The sequence below is a fragment of the Coffea arabica genome, chromosome 1c, assembly GCF_036785885.1.
Source record: "Coffea arabica cultivar ET-39 chromosome 1c, Coffea Arabica ET-39 HiFi, whole genome shotgun sequence".
NCBI lineage: Eukaryota > Viridiplantae > Streptophyta > Magnoliopsida > Gentianales > Rubiaceae > Coffea > Coffea arabica.
The window spans coordinates 49,570,151-49,595,527 of record NC_092310.1 but is presented as its reverse complement, the minus strand read 5'-3'; the positions used below and the strand labels follow the sequence as shown (position 1 = coordinate 49,595,527).

The window sequence follows — 25,377 nt, the reverse complement described above, 5'->3', positions numbered from 1 at the left end:
TAAAATATGGACTTACAAAGAAAAAAAAGATAGAAAAGTAGAATTATCCAACATTTAATTTGATTATTTCTTGCATATTTCAATAGCCATTTTCTACTGTAGAAATCAAGAGATTTTACTTGTGTTTCTTGATGGAAAAGCTACAAGCGAGAAATGATAAATACTGATCCAATTGCTTCACACCATTAAATTAGATTAGCACCAAATTAACTTTGGTTAAATGAGGTAAAATATAGGGGTATAAACGAGTCTAATCAAACCGAACATCCTAATATTCAAACTTATTTGATTATTTTAGACTGGTTTGAAATTTCGTTCAAAGTTGACTTGTTTATTTGACGAATCAAAAATAAACGAGTTTTTTTTTTATTGAGTATGAAAATTAACAAATATAAAATGCTGTTCAAGTTTGACTCGATTAGTTGTCCAACCAAATTTGAAAGCAAACTACGATGAATTTAACTGTATTAATTGCCATTGCATGCAAATATTTCTTTGGTTTGGGTGGGTTTTGACATCTGATTATCTCTGCTGTAAGTAAAGCTTTTAGTGTCCTCATTCCTCATTGGAGTAGGTAAAGAAACTACTCAATGTTAATGATGTCTGATGCATGAGGTGGACATCCACTCACTCATATCTGTATCTGGTCTTCATTACAAGATTTCTACAATTTCATCCAAAGCCGCAAAACTCAACAGAAACAAGAGCCTATGTTACTTTCGGAGGTGGGAAATCTCCACTCAGATTTTCAATTTGTCCATCCAATCCATGGACTGAGAGCCACACAATCCCATTAGGAATGTTTTAGCACATCTAATTTGCTTTGTCTGTTTGGGAAAGTCGGCTGAGCACGTAGGGAGATCTAGTGTAGTCATCAACATTGAGAATTTCAACTTTTTTTTTTCCAAGGTTGAGAAAGGAAAAATTGTTGTATTTGCAGTAGTTTCCCTTGTAGAATTTAGGGTAACCTGAACTTAAAAAAAAAAAATTTAAAATATAATTTGACTTTTAAAGAAGGAAAAAAGTGAAGTACAATGCGTATTGTAATTAGTTGAATTGTTGAGTTGAGCTTTATCAATGCAAATTTCAGCCAAAAATCTTTGTGTTTTTTGGCATCAAAGCTCTCTACTGCCACAAAATGTTCATAAGATTTTGAGAAGTTGAATTGAAAATGATGAAGGTTGAAAATAATTTTACTGGAATAACACACAATCAAACCAGAAGCAAATGCCAAATAATACTAGAAATAGGCAATGTCAACAGACAATTGAAAACTTGGACTCCTCCTATCATCATCTCCTTTTCTGTACAGAAGCAATGTGATAATTCACAACAGACAGATGATCAAACAGAACCCTTTCTGCAATCAAAGAGGGAGGGAGACGAAAATTTCCTTCCCATCTTGTTAAAACCTCCTTCCAACTAATAAAACTGCGACAACTATGGGAAGAACAAAGCTTCTACCATGCAAACATCTTGTTCTCTCTCGTTTAATCTCCTTCCAACTAATAAAACTGTAAACTAATAAAACTGTGAAACTATGGGAAGAACAAAGCTTCAACCATGCAAGAGAGTAAACAGTCTAGGAAGCATCTTACACACTGTAGTTCTCATTGCCTAAACTCATCTTCCCAGATCTAAATCGATGTGGAATACAATTTAGCTCATGGAAGATAACAAACTTCAGTCAGTTGTTGGATCAACAAGCTAATTCGTCTGGAACAACTGTTAGTCACAGCAAGCATAAAACTTTGCTCACTCTTAACATATCCCAGACCTAAAGTTATCCAGCAGATGGATCACTGCAAATCACATGGCCTACCAGATGCTGGTATTGAGGTAGCTTGCTGAAACTGAGGAACCATCATACTCTCACTTTCAATGCAGTTGGCCAGAGTTGCACCATTTTTGGTTGTTTGCTCCAGTAGACGAACAAGTGCGATGAAGATGTCCGTCCTTGTCACATCTCTATTAGCCTGCTTGAAAAAATGTTTTAGTTAACAAGCATATTGAGAGAAATAGTAATTTAAAATTTGCACTTGATTGCCCAAGTAAAAGGCTTAACTATTCTGTTCACATATAGTAGCAGGATGTACCAGTACAGCTAGAAGAAGTATAAAAACAGTAAGTAGTAATCTAGCAACCTTTTCCTCCACACCGAAATCACTACCTGAACTCCATAGAGGCCACAAACAGAGACGATCTCAAATAGATAAAATGATATCACTAAAAACTAGTCAAGGTTTCTAATATACTCCTAGTTATTTGCACCCCTTTTGGAGATAAGAATACAAAGTTTGAGGTCAAGATTCCCATCTGAAGCAACCATTTACTACAAGACCTACCTCTACAGCAAAGCGCGCCCAGATTTTCTCATTGCGAGTTTCCATAATGCCCTTCAAGATTGTCAGTCCCAATCCTCTAATTATGTCAGCTATTTCTAGAAACAAACCTCTTTCTTCACAAAGCATCTGTCACAACACAAAATGTTAATCAAAACAAGTAAAAATTGCAAAAGCGTCAAACCCTGTAACCGATGTCAATGAGTACCTCCACAAGCATTTGACGGTGTTGATTAAGATCCTCAACTATGATAGGGCAGACCATAGACTGGGAGCCCAACTCATATGCCCATGTAACTCCACCATCATAGTTATCTTTAATAAGTAGTCCACCTTCCTTGCCAAGTATCTGCTGAATTCAAAAATAAAAGGATAAGCGTCATAAGTTTCTTCCATCACCTCAAATATTCTGTGAGTTAGTTGTTTAGACTTTCTATAGTACCCTGGTTTTGTACAAGTCCAACTAGTAAAATAAATTTATAAATCCGTACTATTTTTAGTTTCGGAGTAGCATTTATAAGTAAAATGTGCGAGATGTCCATGCCACATTAATCTCCTTATAGTTTTGCATCTGCCTTTTAGAGTTTGTATTAGTAAGAAAATCTTGCCCAAGAATGCAACTACCTTAAAATCTCCAGTATGCTTCAGCTTGTCCGCATGCTTCGTGACACTTTGCAAGAAAAGCATATGCTTTATAGTTCGTTCTAGGAGTGCATCAATGCTACACTGTTACATAAATCAGGTATCAATCAAGTGCATTACTAGTCTGCATTTGAAACAGAAATGGAACGAAGGGAAACGAGAAACAAGGTTCAGAGTTTGAATAAGAAACTCACCTTTGCCCCATTTGGCACGATTTCCCTTAATTCTTTGACACGATCTTGGATCATTTGACGATCTTTTGGCCTGGGTCGAGGATTCTCCCCAGGTTTAAGCCTTTTGCGATTTGTCTTGGTCATTTCATCAGGTTTCTTAGAATATGCAGTTGATACACTGCTACTTGGCTTGACATCTTGATGTTCAATCCATGAGCTAATTTGTGACCCACATATGGAACCACTATTGGAATAGCCTCCTTTATCATCCTTGCCGGGCCCAGATCTCAATGAATAGGAGCCAAGACTACCAGGTTTTGTCATGGATTTAGGAAAAGCAAATAAATCTCCCTGCATTTGACCAGACAAACTAACCATGGAGCAGGGGCGTGAAGCATTTGGAGCAGAGGAGCTACTTGTGTTGGTCAACATTGTCCTGCAAGAAACACTATCATCCATGTTCAGCTTGCCTGAAGGTTGGATACTGGAGATAACAGCATCTAAAAGGTGGTCGTTGCTCGCCCCAGAGAATATGCTGCTCTCTGACTGTCCTTGATTGACAGGATACAAGTCAGTAGAAGCATCCGATCCTTTAAACCACACAGAACTATTCTTATCCAAATATGTTATGCTTGAGTCACACGTACTATTCTGAGAGTTATTCCAGCCGCAATTTAGCAATTTGTTTCTAAAATCAACCCCCAGTATGTCAAACAAGTCATCTCCAGAAGGATTTTGAGCACATCCATCTCCATATAAGGCTTCCCCAAGTGTTAGACTTTGAACTCCATTCCCATGCTTTTCATCTTTAGGAATTAAACTTGGGTTGCACTCGCTTAAACAGGTATTATCAGACTGTTGAGAGAGTTGGGCACTAAAGGCTTGATGCAAATCATTGACCACTCTGTCATTGACATCAACCAGATGAATGCCTATCAACTTGTTATCTGCAGAAGGATATCCACTTGCAGAGTTATTTGTTAGCAACTTACATGCACTTGAGCAATCAACAGCTTTAGACAAAGAACCCTCTAGTTTAGATGAATTTGCAATCTGAGAGTCACTGACATTATGTGCGCCAGAATTACTATTGCAGGAGAGCAGGTCTGCATCTGAAAGTGAACCCATTGTTGAAACTGATATCCTATTGCTCTTTACACCACCATACGATTCACCTACATTAGCTGATTGGCAAGTGACAGAATCTTGAGAAGAACTGGATACTAGGCCTGCATTAGCTCTTAGAATGGACATCATCATGTTGTTGGATACATTGAAACTTTTATCCATATGATTCTGGAAACTATTGTTGGATAAGATTTGTTGTTCCAGCAATTTTAAGCTGCCGCGATTTATATCTGATGAGCCAATAGCAGGTTGAAAATTGAATGTCGGCCTTGGAATGCACAGAGAACTTTGCTGATTCAATGAAACTTCAGGGTTTGAGCACATTACTTCAGCTTTTGCAACTCCATTTGCCAGTTGGCCTGTAGAAGAACTATTTGTATTTGCTGATGGACCAATTTTTGCTTGGTATTGTTCTACATGAGATGCCAACGGACTTCGACAAAAGTCAGAGGCTTGAAACATAGCAACAGAAGGATGATCAATACCTTGAACTTGTCCAATCGCACCAGAAGTTTGAGCCAGACATGCTTCCATTTGAGTCAAGTTGGTCTTGAAGTCACAGCTGTTAGCAATAAAAGGAGTAGAGGCGTACATATCTGAGCTCTCAGAACAATTTCTCATAAAAGAACTTCCAGGGCACACAGGAATTCCAAGCTTTGGGGCTGGTTCTTTTGTTGCGTAACTTTCAGATAGCAGGATCCTCGGTACACATCCTAGTTGAAGAACTAAGGTCTTCACATCATTTACAAAAGCCACATTCTCCATAATCTGAAACACAAAATTTGATTCTTTTTTACTTTCTAAAGAAGGTTGAAGAATCATATGATTCGATAATCTCTTGATATCGTCAAAGACTTGCTAAATCCTGTGTTTTTTTAGAAATCAATAGACTTGGTATTGAGAAAACACTAAAATTACCAGCAAATTATAATCCAGAAAACACACATACAACAGGTGTTAAGCTACCTTTTGGATCCATGATAGGAAGAAAGAACTTACAGGCATGCATGAACCAAGTTGTACAACACCGTGAGGAAGGACTGGAATTACTGCAATTGTCTGCATGTCAAACACAATCAGTATCAATATAACAGGATAGAAGAATCATCTAATGCTCCACTTGGTATCAATAGCATTTTACCTGCATGCCAGCTGAAAATTGTTGAACCACCTCTTTCAGAACCTGATGAAACAGAAAGAAACTCAGTAGCCATTAACATCATTAGGAAAAAAATTCATCATTTGATCCTATTTTTTACATTAACAGCCCATTTTTCGATATTAAGAGAAGAATTGTTTGGTCGAGTTGTTGTAGCATTGGTTTAACTTCAACAGGGCCAAAGTGTACCTAAACTAAATAGGAATGATGGAACAGCTCTATCTAAACATGGATGAATGTGCAGACCAGAGATTCACTTAGATTTCCATCACGTTTTGCACACGCGCAACTTTGCACATTGTAATGCTAATTTAAACGCAACTTGAACTGTAGAAACCAGAGAAGCATTATGGTATACCTCTAGTGGATGTGCATCCCTCCTATAGTTCTCTGAAAGAATCCACTGGTGACTTCCAGTAAATGCAGCCCGACCAACTAGTCTGAGAGACAAAATTACCCGAGTTAAAAAAATTATATACATACCCATGCAATACCAAGCAACTCCCCGTGCCAAAAACCACCAACATTAATTAAGATAATCATACCCTTCTCCCAACACATTAACTTGATTTTCCATCATCATCTTGTTTACAAGTAAATGGAGTTCATTTCCTGCCCCAACACCAAGCTGAGAATTACAAGCTTCAGCTGAATTCCAATTTTCAAACCCTTCAATCCCAGAATTTCTGGGTAGGCCAGTAGCATAAATCACTGGTTCGTAATAGCATTCTTCCCATATCAAAAGTCTGCCAAGTAACAATCAAGTTAATCAACTTTATCATGCATTTTAACAAAATTGTGCTCCAGCTAATGCAGAAAGGCCAGTTAATGACTAGAACTGGAGAATAATTGGCAGGAACTAACATATATGTTGCCACTTTTATCAGCTTATTCGAGAAACCAAACAAAAAAAGGGTCCAAGATTCAGAACTTCGTCTAAAACAGTAATATAATAACATATGAATCAAACAAGGAAGATGGAATCAGAAATGAATATGTTCATATATACGAAACCAACAGCTGGGAGGATTTCATCAGAGTAGAACAAATCTCCTTTTTCCCCACTAAGATTCTCGGAGACAAGCAGAACGGACCAAACAGAAAACTCCAAAACTAGTAAATGAAAGTTACTGGATTTAAAGCAAAAACAAGACAAGAATATCCAATCAATCTTTCACACGTCAAATCACATCTTCATCGTTAACGTATAAATTATACAACTTCCAACTACCAGATATATTAAACAATCAATTTTACTTGTATATTCATTTTTCTTTTACTTCTTGCTTAAACAGCAAATATGAGAAAAAAAAGTGTACAGAACTCCCAATAATTAGCTCCAGCCAACAGTTCACTGATGCAAACAAAGCTGCACAACAGAAAAGTACCGTAATACACGATTCTTTTCCTTTCATTTGTCCTCCATTCTTTCAGCAGCCAAACAGTGGTTAGCACAAAATTCCAGGAACGAAAAGAGAGACTACTATTTCTTCTTAAAAGAAAACAACACAGGCATATCAGCATATAACAAGTACAGACTTTTAAAATCAACAAAATAATTACTTTCTCTTAAGGGAAACTAAAAAGAACAAAAGAGAATCATTCAACTCACTTGGGATTTTGACAACCGATTTTCCAGAAAACAGCATAAGACCATTGATTGACTCCACACAGAGTCTTCAAAGCCTCTTTTAACAAGCTCCCCATATTGATTGATGATACTACCAGCTGGCACAGAAGGTATAGCCTTTTCTGACTATGAGTACAAGTCGAGAGAGATAGAGATAGGCGGAGATGAATTTAAAGGGATAACAGAGCTTATAAATATAGAGTATAATCAGCTTTTCAGTGCCGGAAAGATTCCATCTTTGTTTCTTTCTTTCTTTCTTTCTCCGGCAAAATTGAGTTAAAAGGCCTAACTTCCTCGGCAAGAGCCTCTACCAGCCTGTTTTGTTCTCAACCCACCACTCCTTTTCCTCTCTGGATCCAAGTTTCCTGATATCATGATCCTGCTGCCCATTCTATTCAGAAAGAGAAGGGAAGAAAGGAAGAGGGAAAAGAAGAGAAATGAAACTGAAAGAGAAAAGAAAGGATAAAAATCCCTTCTTTTTCTCTAGCAAAAAACAGAAAAATGAAGAGACCTCAACAGCAGCTGAGAAAAAAACACGCCCTTCGGTGAAATCTACACTATGCCACAAGCCTTTAGCAAGTAGCTAGCCATAACCATCATTTTGTCCATTTTCAAGCTCACCCCAGATTAAAAAAAAACCCACCAAAACAAAGCTTAGAAATGGCCAAAGATCAGAACTTTATGCAAGTTCTTGAGCTAAAGAGACTGTCTTTATCTGGGCTTGATTGATTAATGCTACTGCGTGCTGTGACTTGTGCTTGTGTTTTCTTGAGAGAGAGGAAGAGAATGTTATTATGCTGCTGCTGCTGCTGCTGCTGAGTGCTGAGTGCTGAGTGGAAGGGTGACTTTTGCTGTGCTGAGTGTGTGTTGTGTGTGCAATTCTGAATGGCTAGTTCAGGCTGTGCTGCTCAGGGCTGAGTCTCTTGCTCTTTTGTTTTGTGCTCAGAAGGGAAGACCAGAGACTGTAATATGCAGGTTATGTTTGTAATAAAAATGGACTATGCTATGATTAATCAATGAAAGTCATTAGATTTACAGAAAGAGGCATGGAGATTGGGGGAATTCTGCTTTTGCCACGGAGAGAGGAGAAGAGAGGGAGGGAGGTGGGGGGTGCTAAAGTGACCTTGGTTTTGTCTGCTTTCTGGTCTTTTTCCATCCTCAGGATCAGGACTTTTTCCTGTCTGCGTTTAGGACTGTACAAGAATCTTGGAATTGGTTCAGATCAGAATTCTTTCCATTTAAGTGTGATTTAATTGGTTTGGAGTAATAAACAAGTCTTTTTATCTATTTCGCTGAAGCCATTTAATTGGTTTAAATGCATTGTTCCATGTCTTAATTTGACTGAGTATGATTCTTAACAAAAGTTTAAACCCAAATTAGTGCTTAAAGGACAGCACTTTGTCAAATGATTCAAAGAATAAAAAAGGAAGAGATAAACCTTAAAACTTTTTCCTAGAATGAGAAATGAATAAAATTTTGACAAGATAACAATTATATGACTAATTTTAAGTTAGGTTTTTTGATCGAGGCATGTAAACGCTCACAGGTATCAGATGCTAGGCATATAATGAACACGGTTGACACAATTAAATCACATCAACTGGACATACTAATAATTATTATCTTTTTTTTATTTATATATTTTTTATAATTAATTTTTTTTCTAAAATTTAATATCTAAAGTACTTTTTAACAAATATCTACAGGGTACTCGTCAGACAAGTCCTTTTAAATTTCTAGTCACACCATACAAATTCGCCAAATTAATCATATCAATTAGAGAGGAAAAAAAAAAGAAAATATACAAAGCTAACTACTATTATCAAATTTTCCTCCAAAAATCCAAAAAAAACCAAAGCTATTACCAAATTTAAATAGTTTCGTCCACAAATCAAAATTTAATGCTGAACTACGACCATCTAACCCTGCAAAATAGCAAAGTTTTTCTTCCCTTTTATGTTTTGATACTTCATATGTTATGTAACTTCAAATATGAGATGAATTGTTAGCAGACATACATTTCTTATTTGTTGTTGAAATGGAGACTTGGCATGCTATGGTAACAAGAGGAATTACTCAAATGTGCCTTTTTCTTGATGAATTATGAAAAATCATTGGTAGGTAGATGCTAAAAGCAACCCTTTGTACACCCCAACAAGTCCATACTTAGGGTTAAATCAAACAAAATGAACTCAAGGTAAAAGAAAAAAATCAATAAATTTTGTTATAAAATTCCCACCACACCTAAATATGTTGTAACAAAATATATGGAGCCAAACAACTTGGAATAGAAAAGTAGAAACGTAAAAATAAATAAATAAATAAATAAAAAAGTTGTTGGGGGTACTAAGTCATCTTGGATTTGTACTCTTATTTTCTCTTCTATAATTCATTCAACTTTTGGCTTTAGGTTTCTGGAGGGAAGGTCAGAGCTGCGGAAAATTTCAGAAAAATGTGGAGTCAGTAGGAGGTGTTGGCGATAGATAGTGGGGTGTTGCTTTCTTGATGTCGTCTTCCATGACTGCCCTTACTTTTGCTTGTAATTACGCAAAGTGGCAGTTCGGGCCCACACACTTTGGGCCCATAGGCAGGCCTTGTGGATGTGTGTCGGAGGACCACGGTCCACAGATCATGACGGCAATCCTCTGTCACTTTTTTTTAAAAAAATTAAATTAAATTAAATTTATTAAATATTTTCAACTCCTTTTTTTTTCTACTAAAATATGATTTTGTCCAACCTGAACAAAAGATTAATCGAATACATTTGGGGTTACGTAATTACAAAGAATAATTCTCATAATCATATGAATCCTTTGAATCTTGATTGCAAGATTTGGGTTAACTAACCGTGGAAGTCAACAATATCTGCAATAAATAATTTTGAAGATTTAGTAGATCTGTGTGCAAAGTAATAGAACAATTATTCGTTGTACATTAGTTACGTATAAAATCAATTTGTCCAAATCAGACTCTTTTTTTTTTTATTTAAGTAATTGAAGCATTGACTCATGAAACTATGGCTTATCTTACAAGTATACATCTGCATTAGTTTATTGTGATACTTAGGTGGGACGTTAAAATCCATACACATAATACATCAGTTGGTACATATAATTATATGCATACAACAGCAGATACATGTATCAGTAGGTGTATTGGGAGAGGCTAAATACATATTGTAAGCATTGGTGTTAGTTAACAGATTTTGAATGCATAAAAAATTGCAAATTCCTTGTATTGGTTATTTCGATTTGGTGTACTAAGAACACGATAAAAAAAACGAGTTAATTAGTGTATTGTATCTGTTAAATTACAAATGTGATATGTTATATTCAATACATATTTAATCTGTCATCAGAACAACGATATAAATCAAATCATAGTGGACGACTTTCAACAAGTCCTTTATGAAATTTGCTTTTTATCAAAGAGTAAATCATTTTTGCACAAGTGTATGCAATTTAAGGGATAAATAATAGTTATGGTAATTATGAATGTAGATCCTTCGTGGTAAACCATCTTCAGATACAAACAAAAAAACAGAATCTTGCAATGAATTTTAACCATGGACACACGAAGTCGCAATCTGTAAATCCTTTCTGGATTTTGACTCTGATCATTGATTGATGGGAGATTGAAATAGTTTAACTTCGCTGTCGTATATGAAAGTAAAGTTTTTACTGTCTTCTAACGGTGTAAATTATTATTCCTGTTTTTGTATCCTTTTGTTATGCAAAAATGCTACTTACCAAGTGTCTTTCTCTTCCTAAATAATCTACTAGGTTATAAGGAGAAATTATACGTGAAGTTAACTAAAGGGTTTGATTCTTTTTTTTCCATTTAATGTTAATATAAAACATTTCTTATTTACCTTTTACTTCTAAGTTAAATTTATTATGAAATGCGAGTCATTGGATACTTATGAAAAAGCCAAAAGAAAAAAAAAGTTAAGTTGTGCAGAATGACAATTGCTTTTCAACATATGTAACTTAATCTATCAAATTTTTAGAAGGAAACAAATAGAATTGCTACAATAAAGATACTCAAATTCTAGTAAAATTAAATTACTGGAGTCAGCTGAGTAGCCACGGGAGAATTTTAGGCCTTGTTTGGATTGCAATTTTCCGTCGAAAAATTACGTTGTTTTTCGTGATCACATTTCCCTATTACCTTTTTCCCTCACATACATCAAATCGCTGCAGTAATTTTTCTATGAAAAATCATGGAAAATGCAATCCAAACACAACTTTAGAGTTCTTTCCGTCGTTAGATTCAAGGGTGCGAAAAGAGCACGAGGATAAGCAATAAAATAAAAATTAGTGAGATTAACAGTGGGAAATCTTTTTCAGTTTTGAATTCTTTCACTGTAGAGGAAATCTTCAGTAGATCCCCAATTCCATTACTATACGAAAACTGAATAGTTTAACCACTAGTTATGATATAGACCTTTTCTTTTTCTTTTTTTTTTTTCATCTATCATTGTCTAAGGAGCATGAGATGGCTTAAGCTGATTCCACCGAAGATAGATTGAGAACTGACAAACGTGGGAGTAGGACAAGATAAGTTGCATTTAAAAATGGAGAAGGAAAATGAAAAGTGCACTTCATGGAGAAACTGCGTCATGCAAATGGGATAAATTAATTTCTTGCTTGTCATAAAAAAGAAAATGAAAAAGTCAAATCCATGAAAGATTTTAAAGAAACCCTCTTTTCCTATTAGCCCCATGATTTTCTTTAACAAAAAAGATAAACAGATATCCTAACTTTAAACTACTTTTTGTTACATCAATGAAGAATGAAGGGCCCTTAATTTTTCTTTTTTTTTTTTTGTTAAGTTTGTTCAGAAGTTAGATGGGAAAAAATGTCAAACTTGAAACGGTAAAGTTATTTCTTTTTTCCCCTTTTGATTACTTATATTCTAAATGGCATGTTAAACAACTTGAATACTTGATCTTTATCACTATCTAATGCCAAAAAAAAAAAACTGTGAAAATTCATCGTTAAAAGCATATATTGGAAGTTTTGCGTTGAGATAGTTGGCAACATTTGCCCTCTTCTTTTTCTTTTTTGTTTCTTTTATCTTTTATTTTCATTTCCTAAATTTGTGACTTTATAACTAGTCTTGTTGTTTAGATGAATTAACCATGAAGATATTCCATCGATAAGCACCTTTCGGAGGACATTTTTTTTTTATTAGACACCTAGTACACAAAGTACAATGTTTCCTAGTTAATTAATTTAGTTATCCAAATAAACACATTACATGTTCCTACTTGTGGTTGATTAAATTTTAGATAAGCTTTAATGGTAATTACTTTTAGTATTTGAGGCCCCATCCTTCTGATTTTGACATGCACTAGAGCTTTAATTAGAGTCTTATTAATGCTTGGATTCTTATGTAGCTGCTCAAACAATATGTGAGACTTTAAAGCCCAAAATAGAAAAAAAAAAAAAAAAAAGAAGAAGAAACAAGTCTGGTCATCATTTTCACAGATGTTCAATCCATAGAACACAGATGTAAGTCTTATATTAATGAAGTCCATTTGATCAAAATCTTCTTCTTGTAATTAATTCAAATATTTGGCTAGCTTTTCTTTTCCACATAGTACCAAAAACGTTTCAATAATTGAGGGAAAAGGATTGAAGAAGTGTAAATTTTTTTTTAATGTATCAATTTAAAATAAATAGGAGGCCACCAACACTTGAGAATGGTTCCTACAAGGCTCTTTTCTAATTGGGAGTCGCCAGAATTTTTTTTTTTTTTTCCGAAACGATAAGTGATTTTATAGATGAACAAAACCTTTACAATTTCAAGTAAAGACTTGAGGGAACTACACAGTCAGTGCTAACTATCACTGAGGAATCCAGAATTCCTGATCAACAAAAAAATCTAGCGCCTGAGCGCTAATCCTATGAGTAATATGGTTAATATCCCTGTTAACTAGGCAAAAGGAACACATACGAAACAGGTGCTTAAGGTTATGTATATCCTCCAGCAGTGTGACCACTCGCATATCCGAAGATTTTGGCTGCTGGATAAGATGGAGTGTCTGCTTATTCTGGACCTGAACTTCTACCCGCTCCAAATTCTGTACAGCAGCTTTACAAATCAGTAGCTTAATTGCAGTAAGTTCATCAATTAGCTTATGGCCAGAACATCTTTCCCGTAGAGCCAGAAATGGCCACTCACAAATTTCTTTCCAAAATTTAGTTTGTCTGTCACTTGCATGCACTTTCGTCACCTCATAGAATATCTTAAATTGAACAAACGTTGAAATTCTAATATTAAATACCTACGCTATACTTACCCTCCTAACCTAATATAAATCTACCCACATTGAGTAATAAGGCATATGCTAGCTGATGAATGATGATGATGATCCTCAAAACTTTCAGACTTAAATTACTATCTTGGAGACAACCTTTTATTTGCTTGGTACAAATTCCAAATAATTGGAACACATTTTTTTTGGTACAACTTTCTTGGGGGGAGACAATATAGTTGCTTTGAGCCCATAAACCCCACCCTATAACCCCTCATGGAAATGCCCGATTCTTCAAGACACTTTGTGCAAGAGGAGGGGAGACCAAAATGAGCTATATTTGACACTTTATTCCATTGGTGTTGTGGTCCAAATGCCAATCTCTGTGTCCTGTAAGAGCCATGAATGATGAATTTGCTATTCCAAGTCTTCCATTTTGCCTTTTGAGCAATATTCTCTTATATGGAACATTTGCATATTCCTGATATTTTCAAGTGCAAGAATAGACTAAAATGTTACAAATATCTTAGTTTCTGTTATCTTTGAGCTTATATTTTAGGTAAAATGATGTCAACTCCCTCTTGCCTTATACACTGCAGTAAAAACTTTATTTGCAAATTCAAAAGTTGCCCACATGAATACTATAAAGAGAGGATGTAAATTTGGCTCAAACTTGAAGGTACTATAAACAATTACTTGAACAGGACTAACGTGGGAGCATGTCAGTGTAAAATGTTAAAATTTACCAGAGATCTTTCTGTAATAAGAACAAACACTGGGCCACTTCAATGTAATTTGGAGATTACTATAAGGTATTTGCTTGTCCTTAGGGAATAAAACAAGGATGTTTCTCCTTGAACATGTAGTTTACAAGGCAGTGATAAAAATTTTTCCATTGATAATGTTAATTACCTCTGTCCTTCACAGTTCTATTCTTTTGTTGCTTCTAGGTAAGTTTTAATAATGCTTTGGTATGACTATGGTTGGCTGACAAAGCCAGTTATTGTCTATACTTTTTCACTAATTTATAAGTTCATATTCCCATTAAAAAAAAATCAAAAGACTTTTCTAGGTGAGTGTGAAACTGTGATGCTTCTATTCTATTGTACCCTATCTTTTCAATAATTATAAATTATTGGGACTGATAAACTAACCGCTATCTTCACATGCTTGTTGGGTCTTAAGGGATTATTGTAGATGGATGTGCTTATAATCTTTGCTTTCATGGAAGCCCCAAACCAACCGTTGGATCCACAAATTATAGCAATGGCCCAGCAAATATATGGCTGCGATGGTTTCTAAATTTGACATGCTTTGCACTCAATTGTGTCCCCAAGGTATAATTTGAGATGTTTATTTGTTAGGGTTGATGACTGGTACCTTTTGCAGAAATAAATAATGGGAAAAAAAAACAATGAATTTGAGAGGTTTATTTTAGTTTGGTACAGCTGATGAGTAGAAGTACTTTGAGTGGGGCATATAAAATACTTAGGAGAGGGCATAAAAAGATGGAGCCCTAGTTGGAGGCACATGAGATGGTATTGCCTTTTGGTGTTAGCCATTACTTTATTTTTTTTTTATCCCTATACTGTTAAGTAATTTTCATGGGAAAGTGAGTCAAGATTCCTATTCCATTGGAATTTATGACATTTACCCTAGTTGAGTCCTTGATCCCTCCCAAGAAAGATTAAAAACAAAAAAGAAAGAAAGAAAACCCTTGAAATTTGTTAATTATTTTTCTCTGGTGTCTTTGATCTGATGAGCTGAAGAAGAAGGATGCCCTCCTATGTTACATTACATTATTGGCAGACCTCTGCAGAAATGATCATCCTCTTGGAGCTGCATTGTGGATGCACCTTCAGAAAAGTTGGTAAATGTTTAACCTACATATACCAATTGTAGATAATCCACTTATAAAGCATATTAAATGAGGTCGAGTAATCCAAGATTTTGTGAGTTAATTTTGCATTAAAATTAATGAGAATCTAGTAATCATTAATTTCGTAGTAATATATATCCATCAGTAAAATTTACTGGCACAAGCTTTTCGAGAGGCTAGCATAATCCTTTTGCTTTATGCAGCTTTTGTTGATAATGCAAATTGACAAGATTTCTGTTCTTCAAGGAAAATTATATGGAGCACTAAATCTTTAAAACTTCGTTACCTCTTAACCTTTTATGATATTGAAACTTGTTCCTTGCCAGAAGGAAAAAATGAAAAAAAAAAAAAAAGAACAAAGAATAGTTGAGAACTTTACTGGATGCAACTATTTCTGAAAAGAAAATGCACGAAAGAAATTGTCGAACTTTGGTTCATCATAAATAATGGACTTCTGAGCAGTGTCTTTTGTTATGAGACAAGCTATTGCATCACGATTCAAATATGCAGGGACAAAATGTACTACGTTCTTTTCCCAAATTTGATCCAAGGGAATAAATACTTTTGCTTTGTCATTTACTCCATTCTTTTCTTCTTCTTTTCCCTGCTGTCCTTTGGAAAAGATATGCCAAGAAAAAAGCTGGTTTCCTTCCTTCTTCATAGCTTCCTCTGACGCAAGAAGACAACTTACATATAGAATTAACAACTTTTTAGTAGTACTATCATGAGAAACTAACTAGCTAGTGTCATAAATTTGTAGTTTGAGGATTTTGCGTTTGGATTGCTAGTTTTATGAGCTTTTGTAGAAAAATATACTGTAGGGATTTGCTGTATGTGAAGTAAAAATGTAACGGAGAAATGTGTTCACAAAAAACGTAAAAAAATTTCTGCAAAAAATCACAATAAATCCAAACACATTATACTCAATTCAGTATAAGGTAGTTTTTTGCTGTTATTCAGAATATCCACTTGTGCACAAGTAAAAAATGATCCTGATTACCATCAATTAATCCGTACAATTGGGAAAAGTTCCTCTTAAAGTGCAATGACAAGAAGCAAGCAAATTTTCATCACTTTTCCTTTATCCATGAGGAGAGTTTTGTAACATAAGTAAATCGATCGAAGCAAGATGAAAAAGAAAAGGATTTCAATTTGCAATTTTTTAAGGATTGTGTGTTTAAACCTTGTAATTTTGCAGCAAATTGGAGCCATAACTCTCTAGATTTAGCTTATTAATTTAGTGAAACGATAAGCACAATCTATACATTTCATCTAGTTGAACTTCAACAAGTGAACTAGTTCAACCCCTGCTTTATTGAAAAATTTGATCAGCAAAAGCAACAGGTTAAGATGTACACAAAAATTTATCTTCTTTTAAGAAAGGATAGTGCATTTTTCTGAAAACATCTTTTCTAGGAAAATATAAGGCAAAAGCTAGTAAAAGGTGAGAATTATCTCAATTTTTAGAGATATGTGACATTTTAGCCTCCTCATAAACGCCAAAAAAAAAAAAAAAAAGCCAACTAAGAAATTCTCTACTTTTCGTTTCTAAGACGTAAAAAGTTGTTCTACTGCCACAACCCATGAAGCCAATGAACTCATTGCTTCAAATAACAAGGAGAGAAGAAGTAGACATAATAAAAGAAATTATATCTCAAAATGTGCAGAAAAGGTGTTTCAATTTGCTCATATCACAAAATTAGCAGATCAAAGGTTGCATGTTTTTCATTTAACGGTCGAAAACTAATTTCAAAAGTCAAGATGTTCATCGTTTTAAACGTTTTATTGACTGGAAGGGAGAAGTGAAAACGTGCAATTTCCAAAAATGAGATATGGAATTAGAAACTGTAGTTATATAGTCAAGAATTTCAGACAGTATTTTTCTAAAGAACAGGAAAATAAAGTCCCACATCCTATATATGGACTGGTGCAATTTCAAGAGGCATAGCAACAGTACTAAAATTTTTTATGGAAAAAAGAATTCTTTGAATTGTGTCTGACGTCTCGGCTCTAGCCCTAGAAGGAATGACGTGAAAGTCTCTACTATATATTGTCCCACAATAAATTCGTTTTCCAAAATTAAAGCAAATCAAATGTGGATACTAATGGGTGTAAATAAATTTAATCAAATCGAACACTCTAGTGTTCAAATCTGTTTGATTATTTTAACGAATTTAAAATTTTATTTAAGTTTAAATTATTTATTTGTTGAACCAAATTTGAACAGACTATTTAATCTAATTTGAAAGTTATCGAACATAAAATGCTATTCAAGTTTAACTTGACTAGTTGGCAAATCAATTGTTATACTTATTGTGTTCAAATTCCAATTGTTATACTTATTGTAATATTTTATGTACAATAATGGGATGTTGTTGTAACAAATATAAATATGTATAAGATATATATGAAGATCTTGTGACAAAAATTTTGTGACAAATACAATACAGGAAACAAAGTGGGCAGTAGGATGTCAAGCAATCCATCCTCGTTTTCCTAGTTTGTACGCAAATGCGGATTTGGCTAATTAGTGCGCCACCATGTGGCTATTAAGATATGACGGCTAGCCAAGAAAAAAGTTTTCGGGTGGAGAAGAAAATGAAGATAAAACCGTAATGGGACAAAAGCAGCATGAGAATCTTGACAAATTTGATACATGCCACCAAATTATATGAATCCATTTGCAAAATCTCCACTAAGATTTTTCTATTTTCATTATTGCGTTTCCACTCTCGAGTATTCATTTGCTTTTTAAGATAAGATTTGAGGATGATAGAAGATATATTCAAAACATTATTAATTCTGGCACGTGTTATATTTTACTTTCATTCACAAACATTTGTTGGGTATCACATCATGGACCAAGAAACAAAAGTTGAGAAAAAGAAAAAGAGAAAGAAAGAAATATACGAAAAAGGGAAAACTTCATGAGTTCTTGGAGCTTGATTTCTTTGTCTTCTGCTTTTTGGATTCTTCAAATATGCTCTTCAACGTACGGTTTCGGTTTAGCTATATATGTAAGCACAATTATTGAAGAAAAAGTGATTATTGTATAAACGTCATGTCTTATTTGGCTAAGAGTTTGTTGATATAGTGAAAATGTTTTAATTACCAGCCTTAGCAAACAAGATTATAAGAGTACGTCAATTGTAGACGCCAAGTCTTGTTCACAGAGGGGAAAAATAAATATTTCTAGACGAAATAGTTAATATGAAATTAGAATGCAATTTACAAAACCAAATAGGCTTAGATGTGTATATTGCTTGCCAATAAAATCTTGGTTTAGTGGTCAAAATTTAATTCAAATTTCAGTACAAGCAAATTTTGTCTAACAATGTACCATCTAACAATTTGTAGGGTTTAGTTGTAATATTCTTAGAGTTGTAATTTGGCTATATTACTTCTTCTATTTTCGGGTTCCTCGTAATCTTACCCAAAAAAAATGAATATTACTTTTACTATCTTAGACTATATGTCATCAAAATACAAGTCTAATATAGTCGTACACTTTGCTCCTCATTTCTAAAAATTCCTCCGGGGATAGGATTCCATTTTCTTGTTGGACGAATCTTTCTTTCTTGGAGCTTTAACTGAACTTTTTGTTTTTGTTTTGTTGGTTTTGGCCAACCAAAATACTTTGCACACACTTTGGATTGCCATTTTAAAAAAAAAAAATTTACATTTTTCGTGAATATAATTTTTAATCACCTTGTTATCTTACATACGTCAAGTCATTATCGCACATTTTCTTACAGAAACTCTAAAAAATAGCAATCTAAACGGGCTCTTAACATGTATAATTTTAGGTACTAACTTCTGTCAGTGCTCTATGCTTTACTACTAGCACTTAGTGCCAGGATCATTATCAGTGCCAAGAAGAAATGTCAATGCATGTCACCGGCACAATGGCACCTGTTTGTAGGTCGCATGAGGTCATAGTTCTGTGTAAACAAACAGGAGGAAAAGCATTGAATTTTTGGTTGGATTTGATGACCATAAATGGATGTGTCCTTAAAAAGCTATACTTAGATGATCATGAGACACTGAGATCTAGAGCATTGACATTGGCCATCGCCTTTTGGATCTGAAAAGATAAGTCCTCTGATGGTTTTACTTTTTTCATAAGATGTTGGGAGATTGGTTTACAGGTTGTTCATTAGCGAAGAACACAAAAACGATCTGTGGAAAAAGAGAGATCTTTGTTGAGAATGGAGTTAATTAACTAACTCATAACGTTAATCATTCTTACCTTAACAAAATGCCATCCAGATAATGACACCTGATCAGTAACTAAAGAAATGTATTTTTCTCAAACTTTCAAGCAAAATTTTCTACTCATAAATTTCACTGTGCAAAGAAGTCTTTGTGCTCGAATACCAAAACATTAGTTACAACTCGAAAGTACTCAATTCGTCTTGGATATTTATCTCATGCAACATCATGAGAGTTCATCTATCTCCAGTGTAAAAAACACTACTTTTTTCCCATTGCCAAAAATTTGTCAATCATGGACTTGTGTCACCATGGAAATTGGTAGGCCATGACAAATTGCATGCCCTCAGACCAAATCATGTCCAGTAACGGGCCATTTCTTTTTCTTGCATTCAAGCATGAGAAAGAGAGGGATGAGAGCTGGAAGAAAGAAGCTTTACTGTACTAGGCAGAATACTTTTTACTTTGCCATGAAATAATTAGCTCCTGCTGCAAGAGAATTGCATTTCGTGGGACTTTAGACTATGAAATTCAACCCCTGGAAAGTTCTTTCAAGAAATTTTTATACGGCATACTTGTTAATTACGTTACCTTTGCTTTTGCCTCTTAGGCAAAAATCCTACGTTAGCCCTATATATACATACAAGACAAAAAACAATTCAGTGCCGTAAAGCCAGCGAAAGCATGAACAGGAACTGAAAGCATCAGCACAAAATGTTCTTTGTATTTGCAATTCCGTATGAATCCAATAAATTGGATAAGGGAGGAGCCATGTGTTAAATAACGAAATGACCCGTTCAAAGATTGATCTACACTTGAAAAAGACAAGAGACGTGCAACTTGTTTGATTTTGTGGCCTGAGATTTAATTCTTTTAATAGTCCCATTCAGAGTAAAACATTGGAGCCTGAGAACATGATTGGTACAGTTTTGATGCATATCTTGATTGTATGGTACAATCAGATCTGTTTCTGTTTGCTTGCAGTGAGAATTAATCTTTGTACCAACCTTGCATATCTTGATTATGGTGTTTGGACAAATTGTCTTGTCACTTTAGTGGGACATGAAGTTTTAATGGGGCCTAATCTGCCTAGGAAACACAGTGGAGAACACCAACCCCAAGCTGCAATTAGCAAGAAAACAATCCCCTTTAGATTCCACAGGAATGTGGTTGCATGTTATGTGATAATTTATAGTGGATGGGGTTGCGCTAGATATTAGTGATTGTGGCTGCATTGGTTTTTGGTACAATAATTGCTGGCATTTCTTGATCAGGGACTTTAATCTCATGTTGTCTGTACCCTAACAGTGTGAAAGATGCTTCTTAAACGATATACATATGTACTTTGGAGTGTTTAACAATATGTAAACGCAATTATGGTAGTAAACAAAAACATTTCTAAGTTTATGCTAGACTGTAGTTGAAGGCTTCTGGATGGAATAACATTTTGAGAGTGATCTCTTCCTTATCATTAACTTCACTTTCATGGACAAACTTTTTGGGGTTTAATCATTGCCCATAAGGGGACATTGTAGAATATGCAGTCCAAATGGTCCCGAGCATCATATTAGACCTAAGGTCGAATTCAGCTCACACCCTTAAGAGTTGTCGGTTGAAACCTAATTTAGGCTTTGTTTGATAACGTAACTCAACATTTAAACTTAATGTATTCAGATCTTAACATACTCAGATGCGTTTGATAACCAAAAATTGAACATCTGATCTGAATTAATTAAGCGCCACTGAATTTTCTAGATAAAACATGTTCTAAAAAATAAGTGATAAGTTATTCACTGATTACTGAATGTGATATATACTCAAATGTATTTGATTTAATATTTAACAATCCAATAACTTAATGGATTCAAACTTCAGATTTCAAATTTCATATTTTAGTTTTCAAATTTCAGTTTTATCAAACTCACTCTTAGTCTTTGAATTAGGAATATAATATTATAGACCAACATCTAACAAATGACAACCATGTAAGCAAATATTGTACCTCCTAGACCGAACGAAGTCTTTAATCATGCAATCAAAACATTAAATACACGATCTTTGGTGTAATAATGAGAAAATATATCAGTTTAATTGTAATGATGATTGTGAATTCTTTCTTTTCCATTTTCATTTCCAACTTCAATTTCTATGCAATACGAGCTCCCCATAATTTGGCTGCTTGAATGATGTGCAGGCTGCAGGGCTTGAGTTCTTAACGTGCACCCCATGGGCTTTAGAAAGCACAGAAATGTTCAAGCTGCAGAAAGGGTCAGAGTTTGCATTTAGGCGACAAGCCCACAATAGGCTTTTGGGCCACAGCTCTCTTTTATCAAACCCTATCTCGCTTATCTAAACATTTTATCAAATCCATTCCGATAACTCTGCAGATTTTAATATTACCAAACCCTCTTGTCGTGCGAGTTAGGATAATCCATCGAGTAAAGGAGCTAAGTTTTAACAAATTAAAATCAATTTATACATTATGGTAAATCAGTGCACTATATTGTCTTAAATTTGGACAGAGCTATAGAACCTGTATATGAAAAATCCAACATTTTATGAAGGGTTAAATCGACATTCTTCCATTTTTAATCATCCTTGTCTCCATTTGAGATTTTTAGTTAAATCATGCCTTTGGCAATTAGCAAGTTCAGCAAATATCCAAAAAAAAAAAAATTAGACAATTAGCTTACTAAACCAGTGACTAAAATAGAACCGGAAAAAAAAAATGATTTAGACAAAAATGAGTTTTATGTAAAACTTGACAAAGAACACTCTACAAGACAAGTATGGAGAACAAAAATACAAACAAACAAGAATAAGCAGGTTGTGTGTTTTGTAACGAGGTGGCTTAGAGTTATTTGTTATTGCACTATAAATTTGAGATATTTTATTGGACTATAAAATTGAAACTCAAGAGTATGTACATATATATTGTGTTTTTGTTTGGTGTATTTATGTTTTTTTGAATATTTTGGTAACGTATTATTGTAGTATTGTATTAAAAAAAATTGTATTTGAAAAACAACTAAACCTAAATCCAAACAGAGTAGCCTTTTGAAAAAAATTGAAAAACAGATTGAGGGCAAGAGTTGGTAAAAGATTTTAAATGGGACAAAGGAAGACCTTCGACCAAGGCCCGTTTAAATCTGTCAACGGACTTGCTTTCTTCTGTCAGAAAATGGATGGGGCGTCGAACCCCACCTAACCAGCCCACTAGACCATTACTAGGCTTGACAATTGCCATAGTAGCCCAAGGGCTTCTTGATTTCTCCGACCTGCTGCAAGGCTGCAACCATTGAAGGGGAGGGTGGAAAACTGCCAATTGATACTATTAGTAAAAAAATTGGCCCAGTGCAGGCATTTGTGAATGAAGAGCGCACAGACATGATCTGGTTGATGGGGTTTGCCGTTCGTTAATATAGACTTTGCAGGTAGTCTGGCTGCTGAACTATGGGCTCTTTGGAAAGGAGTCTATTTAGTAGGTTGAGATATGGAGTTCTGTCATGCCGAGGTAGAATTGGTTCTCAAGTTGACGATGCATATATTATCACAATTGGATATACGACACATAAAATTTGAAACTCAAATTTTGTATATGTATTGTATATTTAACCATGATAGTGTATATATCGTCAATGTATATAAGATCTACTCTTATCTTGTTTAGCATGCTACCAGTGATCATAACTTGTCCAACTTGTTACGGAGAAACAGGGACCAAATGAGTTGTGATTGGCGACATATTTCAAGTCACTTCTGACATGAAGGTAATTTTTGTGCTGTTATGTTAGTGAAATCATGGTGAAACCTTATAAAGCCTTAATTTGTGATTCAAGTTACATAGTAGAATTTTGTGTGGGATTCTTCATAAACAATCATCAATAAATAAAAATATAGTTTTTGGTAAAAAAAAAAATGAATAAAATAACATATAGTCTTATGTCTTAACCAAGGCAATTAAAAAAATTTTTTAGAAGCTTGTGCTCCTATGATATAGTTAAAAAAAACCCAAGGTAGGTTAATGAGGCAAGAACAACTTCTTAATTAAAGGTACTTTATGAGTAGTAAACCACTCAACGTGTAATGGTGTGAGATAAACTTGAATAGGATTTGGGCTTTTGCAATTATCAAGGTCAGTATGATACACAAGGGGGGTCCTAAATCGGGAGAGGAGGAGGGGTTGCAAGTGAAAGGCTTTTGGTTCGAAATCCTTCACTTACACTTAAAAAAACAAAAATTATAGATAGTAAATCAAAATACAACAAACTTTGTCATTTCTGAAAAATTATGTTTTACATCAATCCCACATGTATCAAATTGAAATTAAACTTATTTGAGCCATCAATTACATGGACGCATTTGTCTTGGCAATTATAGTCATCTTGAATACAAAGACGGGGCATTTCGTGGTACTGTTACTGTGGAAGTGTTTTGAGGCAATTGCCGTCAGGGAAGCAATCTTTATGGCCAAAAAAAAAAAAACTTGTACATCTCCACATTTACTCTTGAAGGTGATGCACTAGGAGTCATTCAAAGTGTGCGCTCTATTGAGAATGCCCTTTCTGCTTTAGACCTTTGATCGATGTTATTATAGTAGCTTTATCAAATTATAGTTTTATTGATGTAAATTGGGTTCTCAAAGATGTAAATTAAGTGGCTCATGAATTGGCTCTTTATGCCAAATCTTTGTCAATCATTTTCTGTTGGACAATTTCCAACCATCTTAGTAATAAATTTATAATTTTTTATTAAAAAAAGAAAGGGCATTGGCAGAAGTTAATGGTGTTTAAGATAATTAAACAATACTCATTTACAAATAAGAGGACTTCTCCTCAAGCAGTTCATCTCTTTGAAATTCATTTGCACAATAGAATGAAATATGTGACGTAACATGACTCTTTGCAATGTTAAGTATCATTCATTAATCTACTTCAAAATTAATGCTCAAGAAAAGTAGGTAGAGGTAAAATACTAAATCTCAAAATCAACAAGGTCAATTGAGGCAATATGGTGCGAGCTTAGATCCAGCCAAATCCCTCTTTCCCCGCTAAAAAAGAACTTTTTTTTTTTTTAAAAAAAAATGATGCAATAACTTGATTTAGTCCAGAACCCTCCAAATTATATGATTAAATAGTGGAGATTCCAACATGTCTGCAACTAATAAAGAAGTACCTTAACATCAAAGTATGTTTGAAAAGCCATATTCTTCAATCGAAAAGGCCACTGAAGTGGCCTAAAATGATCGTGGACTTGCTTTTGTAATCCTAGTTTTTGGTTGAGTAAAGTTCATCATATATGATAATCCATGATTCAGTTCACTTCTTTAAAGTGAACTAGATATGATAGCATGTCATCTTTCAAGTGAATCTACATCATTATACGAGGCCATTAGCATGATAACTCCCTCCATTAAGATCTTTTAAAATGAATCAAATATGACAACGAAGTTATTATGCTAATAGATCTAATCAAATATGATAATTCCTCCATTAGGTTCATCAAAAGTGCACTTACGCGTCAACTTGTCAATGGCCATACAAGGAAAAAAAAAAATTGAAAGTACATTACAAGTGTATGATGTGTATCTTGTTGATTTTACTTAAAAGCACTATCAAACTTGGAGTTCTTGACTAAGACTGCATAAACTAGAAACTTTAATTTTGTTTTCAACAATCCCCATTTCGTGGAAACTACATTATTTGTCTATACTTTTGAGAGCATGTAATGTCCCTAACCGACAGCATAGGCATATATTAAATCATACGCAATGAGGAGTTGTGCTATGTATTGGTGTACTTTTCAAGTTCACATAATCTTTTGGACACTAATGTTTATACGTACGTATATGTATGCGTTTCGGAAATTGGGATTGGGAAAAGGGCTTTCTTTTAGGGGAGGTGTATGGCCTTTGCTATTCTCTATAGCTCAATGTCACATCCATTCTTTG

At 34.4% G+C, this 25,377-nt stretch overlaps 1 protein-coding gene across 2 annotated transcripts; it reads right to left on the bottom strand.

Moving 5' to 3' along the window:
* Positions 1 to 1,215: 1,215 nt before the first annotated feature.
* On the bottom strand, positions 1,216 to 8,045 carry LOC140004022 (transcription factor LHW-like). Of its 2 annotated transcripts, none has more exons than XM_072075210.1 (10): positions 7,057 to 8,045; positions 5,990 to 6,190; positions 5,803 to 5,884; positions 5,427 to 5,468; positions 5,285 to 5,344; positions 3,179 to 5,053; positions 2,967 to 3,068; positions 2,551 to 2,691; positions 2,346 to 2,471; positions 1,216 to 1,976 (listed from the first exon to the last, which is right to left on the bottom strand). In XM_072075210.1, exons 1-10 carry the CDS (start codon positions 7,149 to 7,151, stop codon positions 1,800 to 1,802), a joined length of 2,901 nt encoding a protein of 966 aa, XP_071931311.1. In that variant the 5' UTR covers positions 7,152 to 8,045; the 3' UTR covers positions 1,216 to 1,799. The 2 variants fall into 2 exon arrangements, with proteins under 2 accessions (XP_071931311.1, XP_071931306.1); XM_072075205.1 differs by having other exon boundaries at positions 2,551 to 2,694; positions 7,057 to 8,014.
* Positions 8,046 to 25,377: the final 17,332 nt, after the last annotated feature.

Bases quoted from the DNA above. Each gene is read 5' to 3' on its own strand.
- LOC140004022 (XM_072075205.1), bottom strand. From the start codon at position 7,151: ATGGGGAGCTTGTTAAAAGAGGCTTTGAAGACTCTGTGTGGAGTCAAT. The intron at 2,695-2,966 runs GTAGTTGCATTC...TTTTGAATTCAG, and splicing joins AGCATACTGGAGATTTTAAG to CAGATACTTGGCAAGGAAGG. The intron at 1,977-2,345 runs GTAGGTCTTGTA...TTTTTCAAGCAG, and splicing joins GGGCGCGCTTTGCTGTAGAG to GCTAATAGAGATGTGACAAG.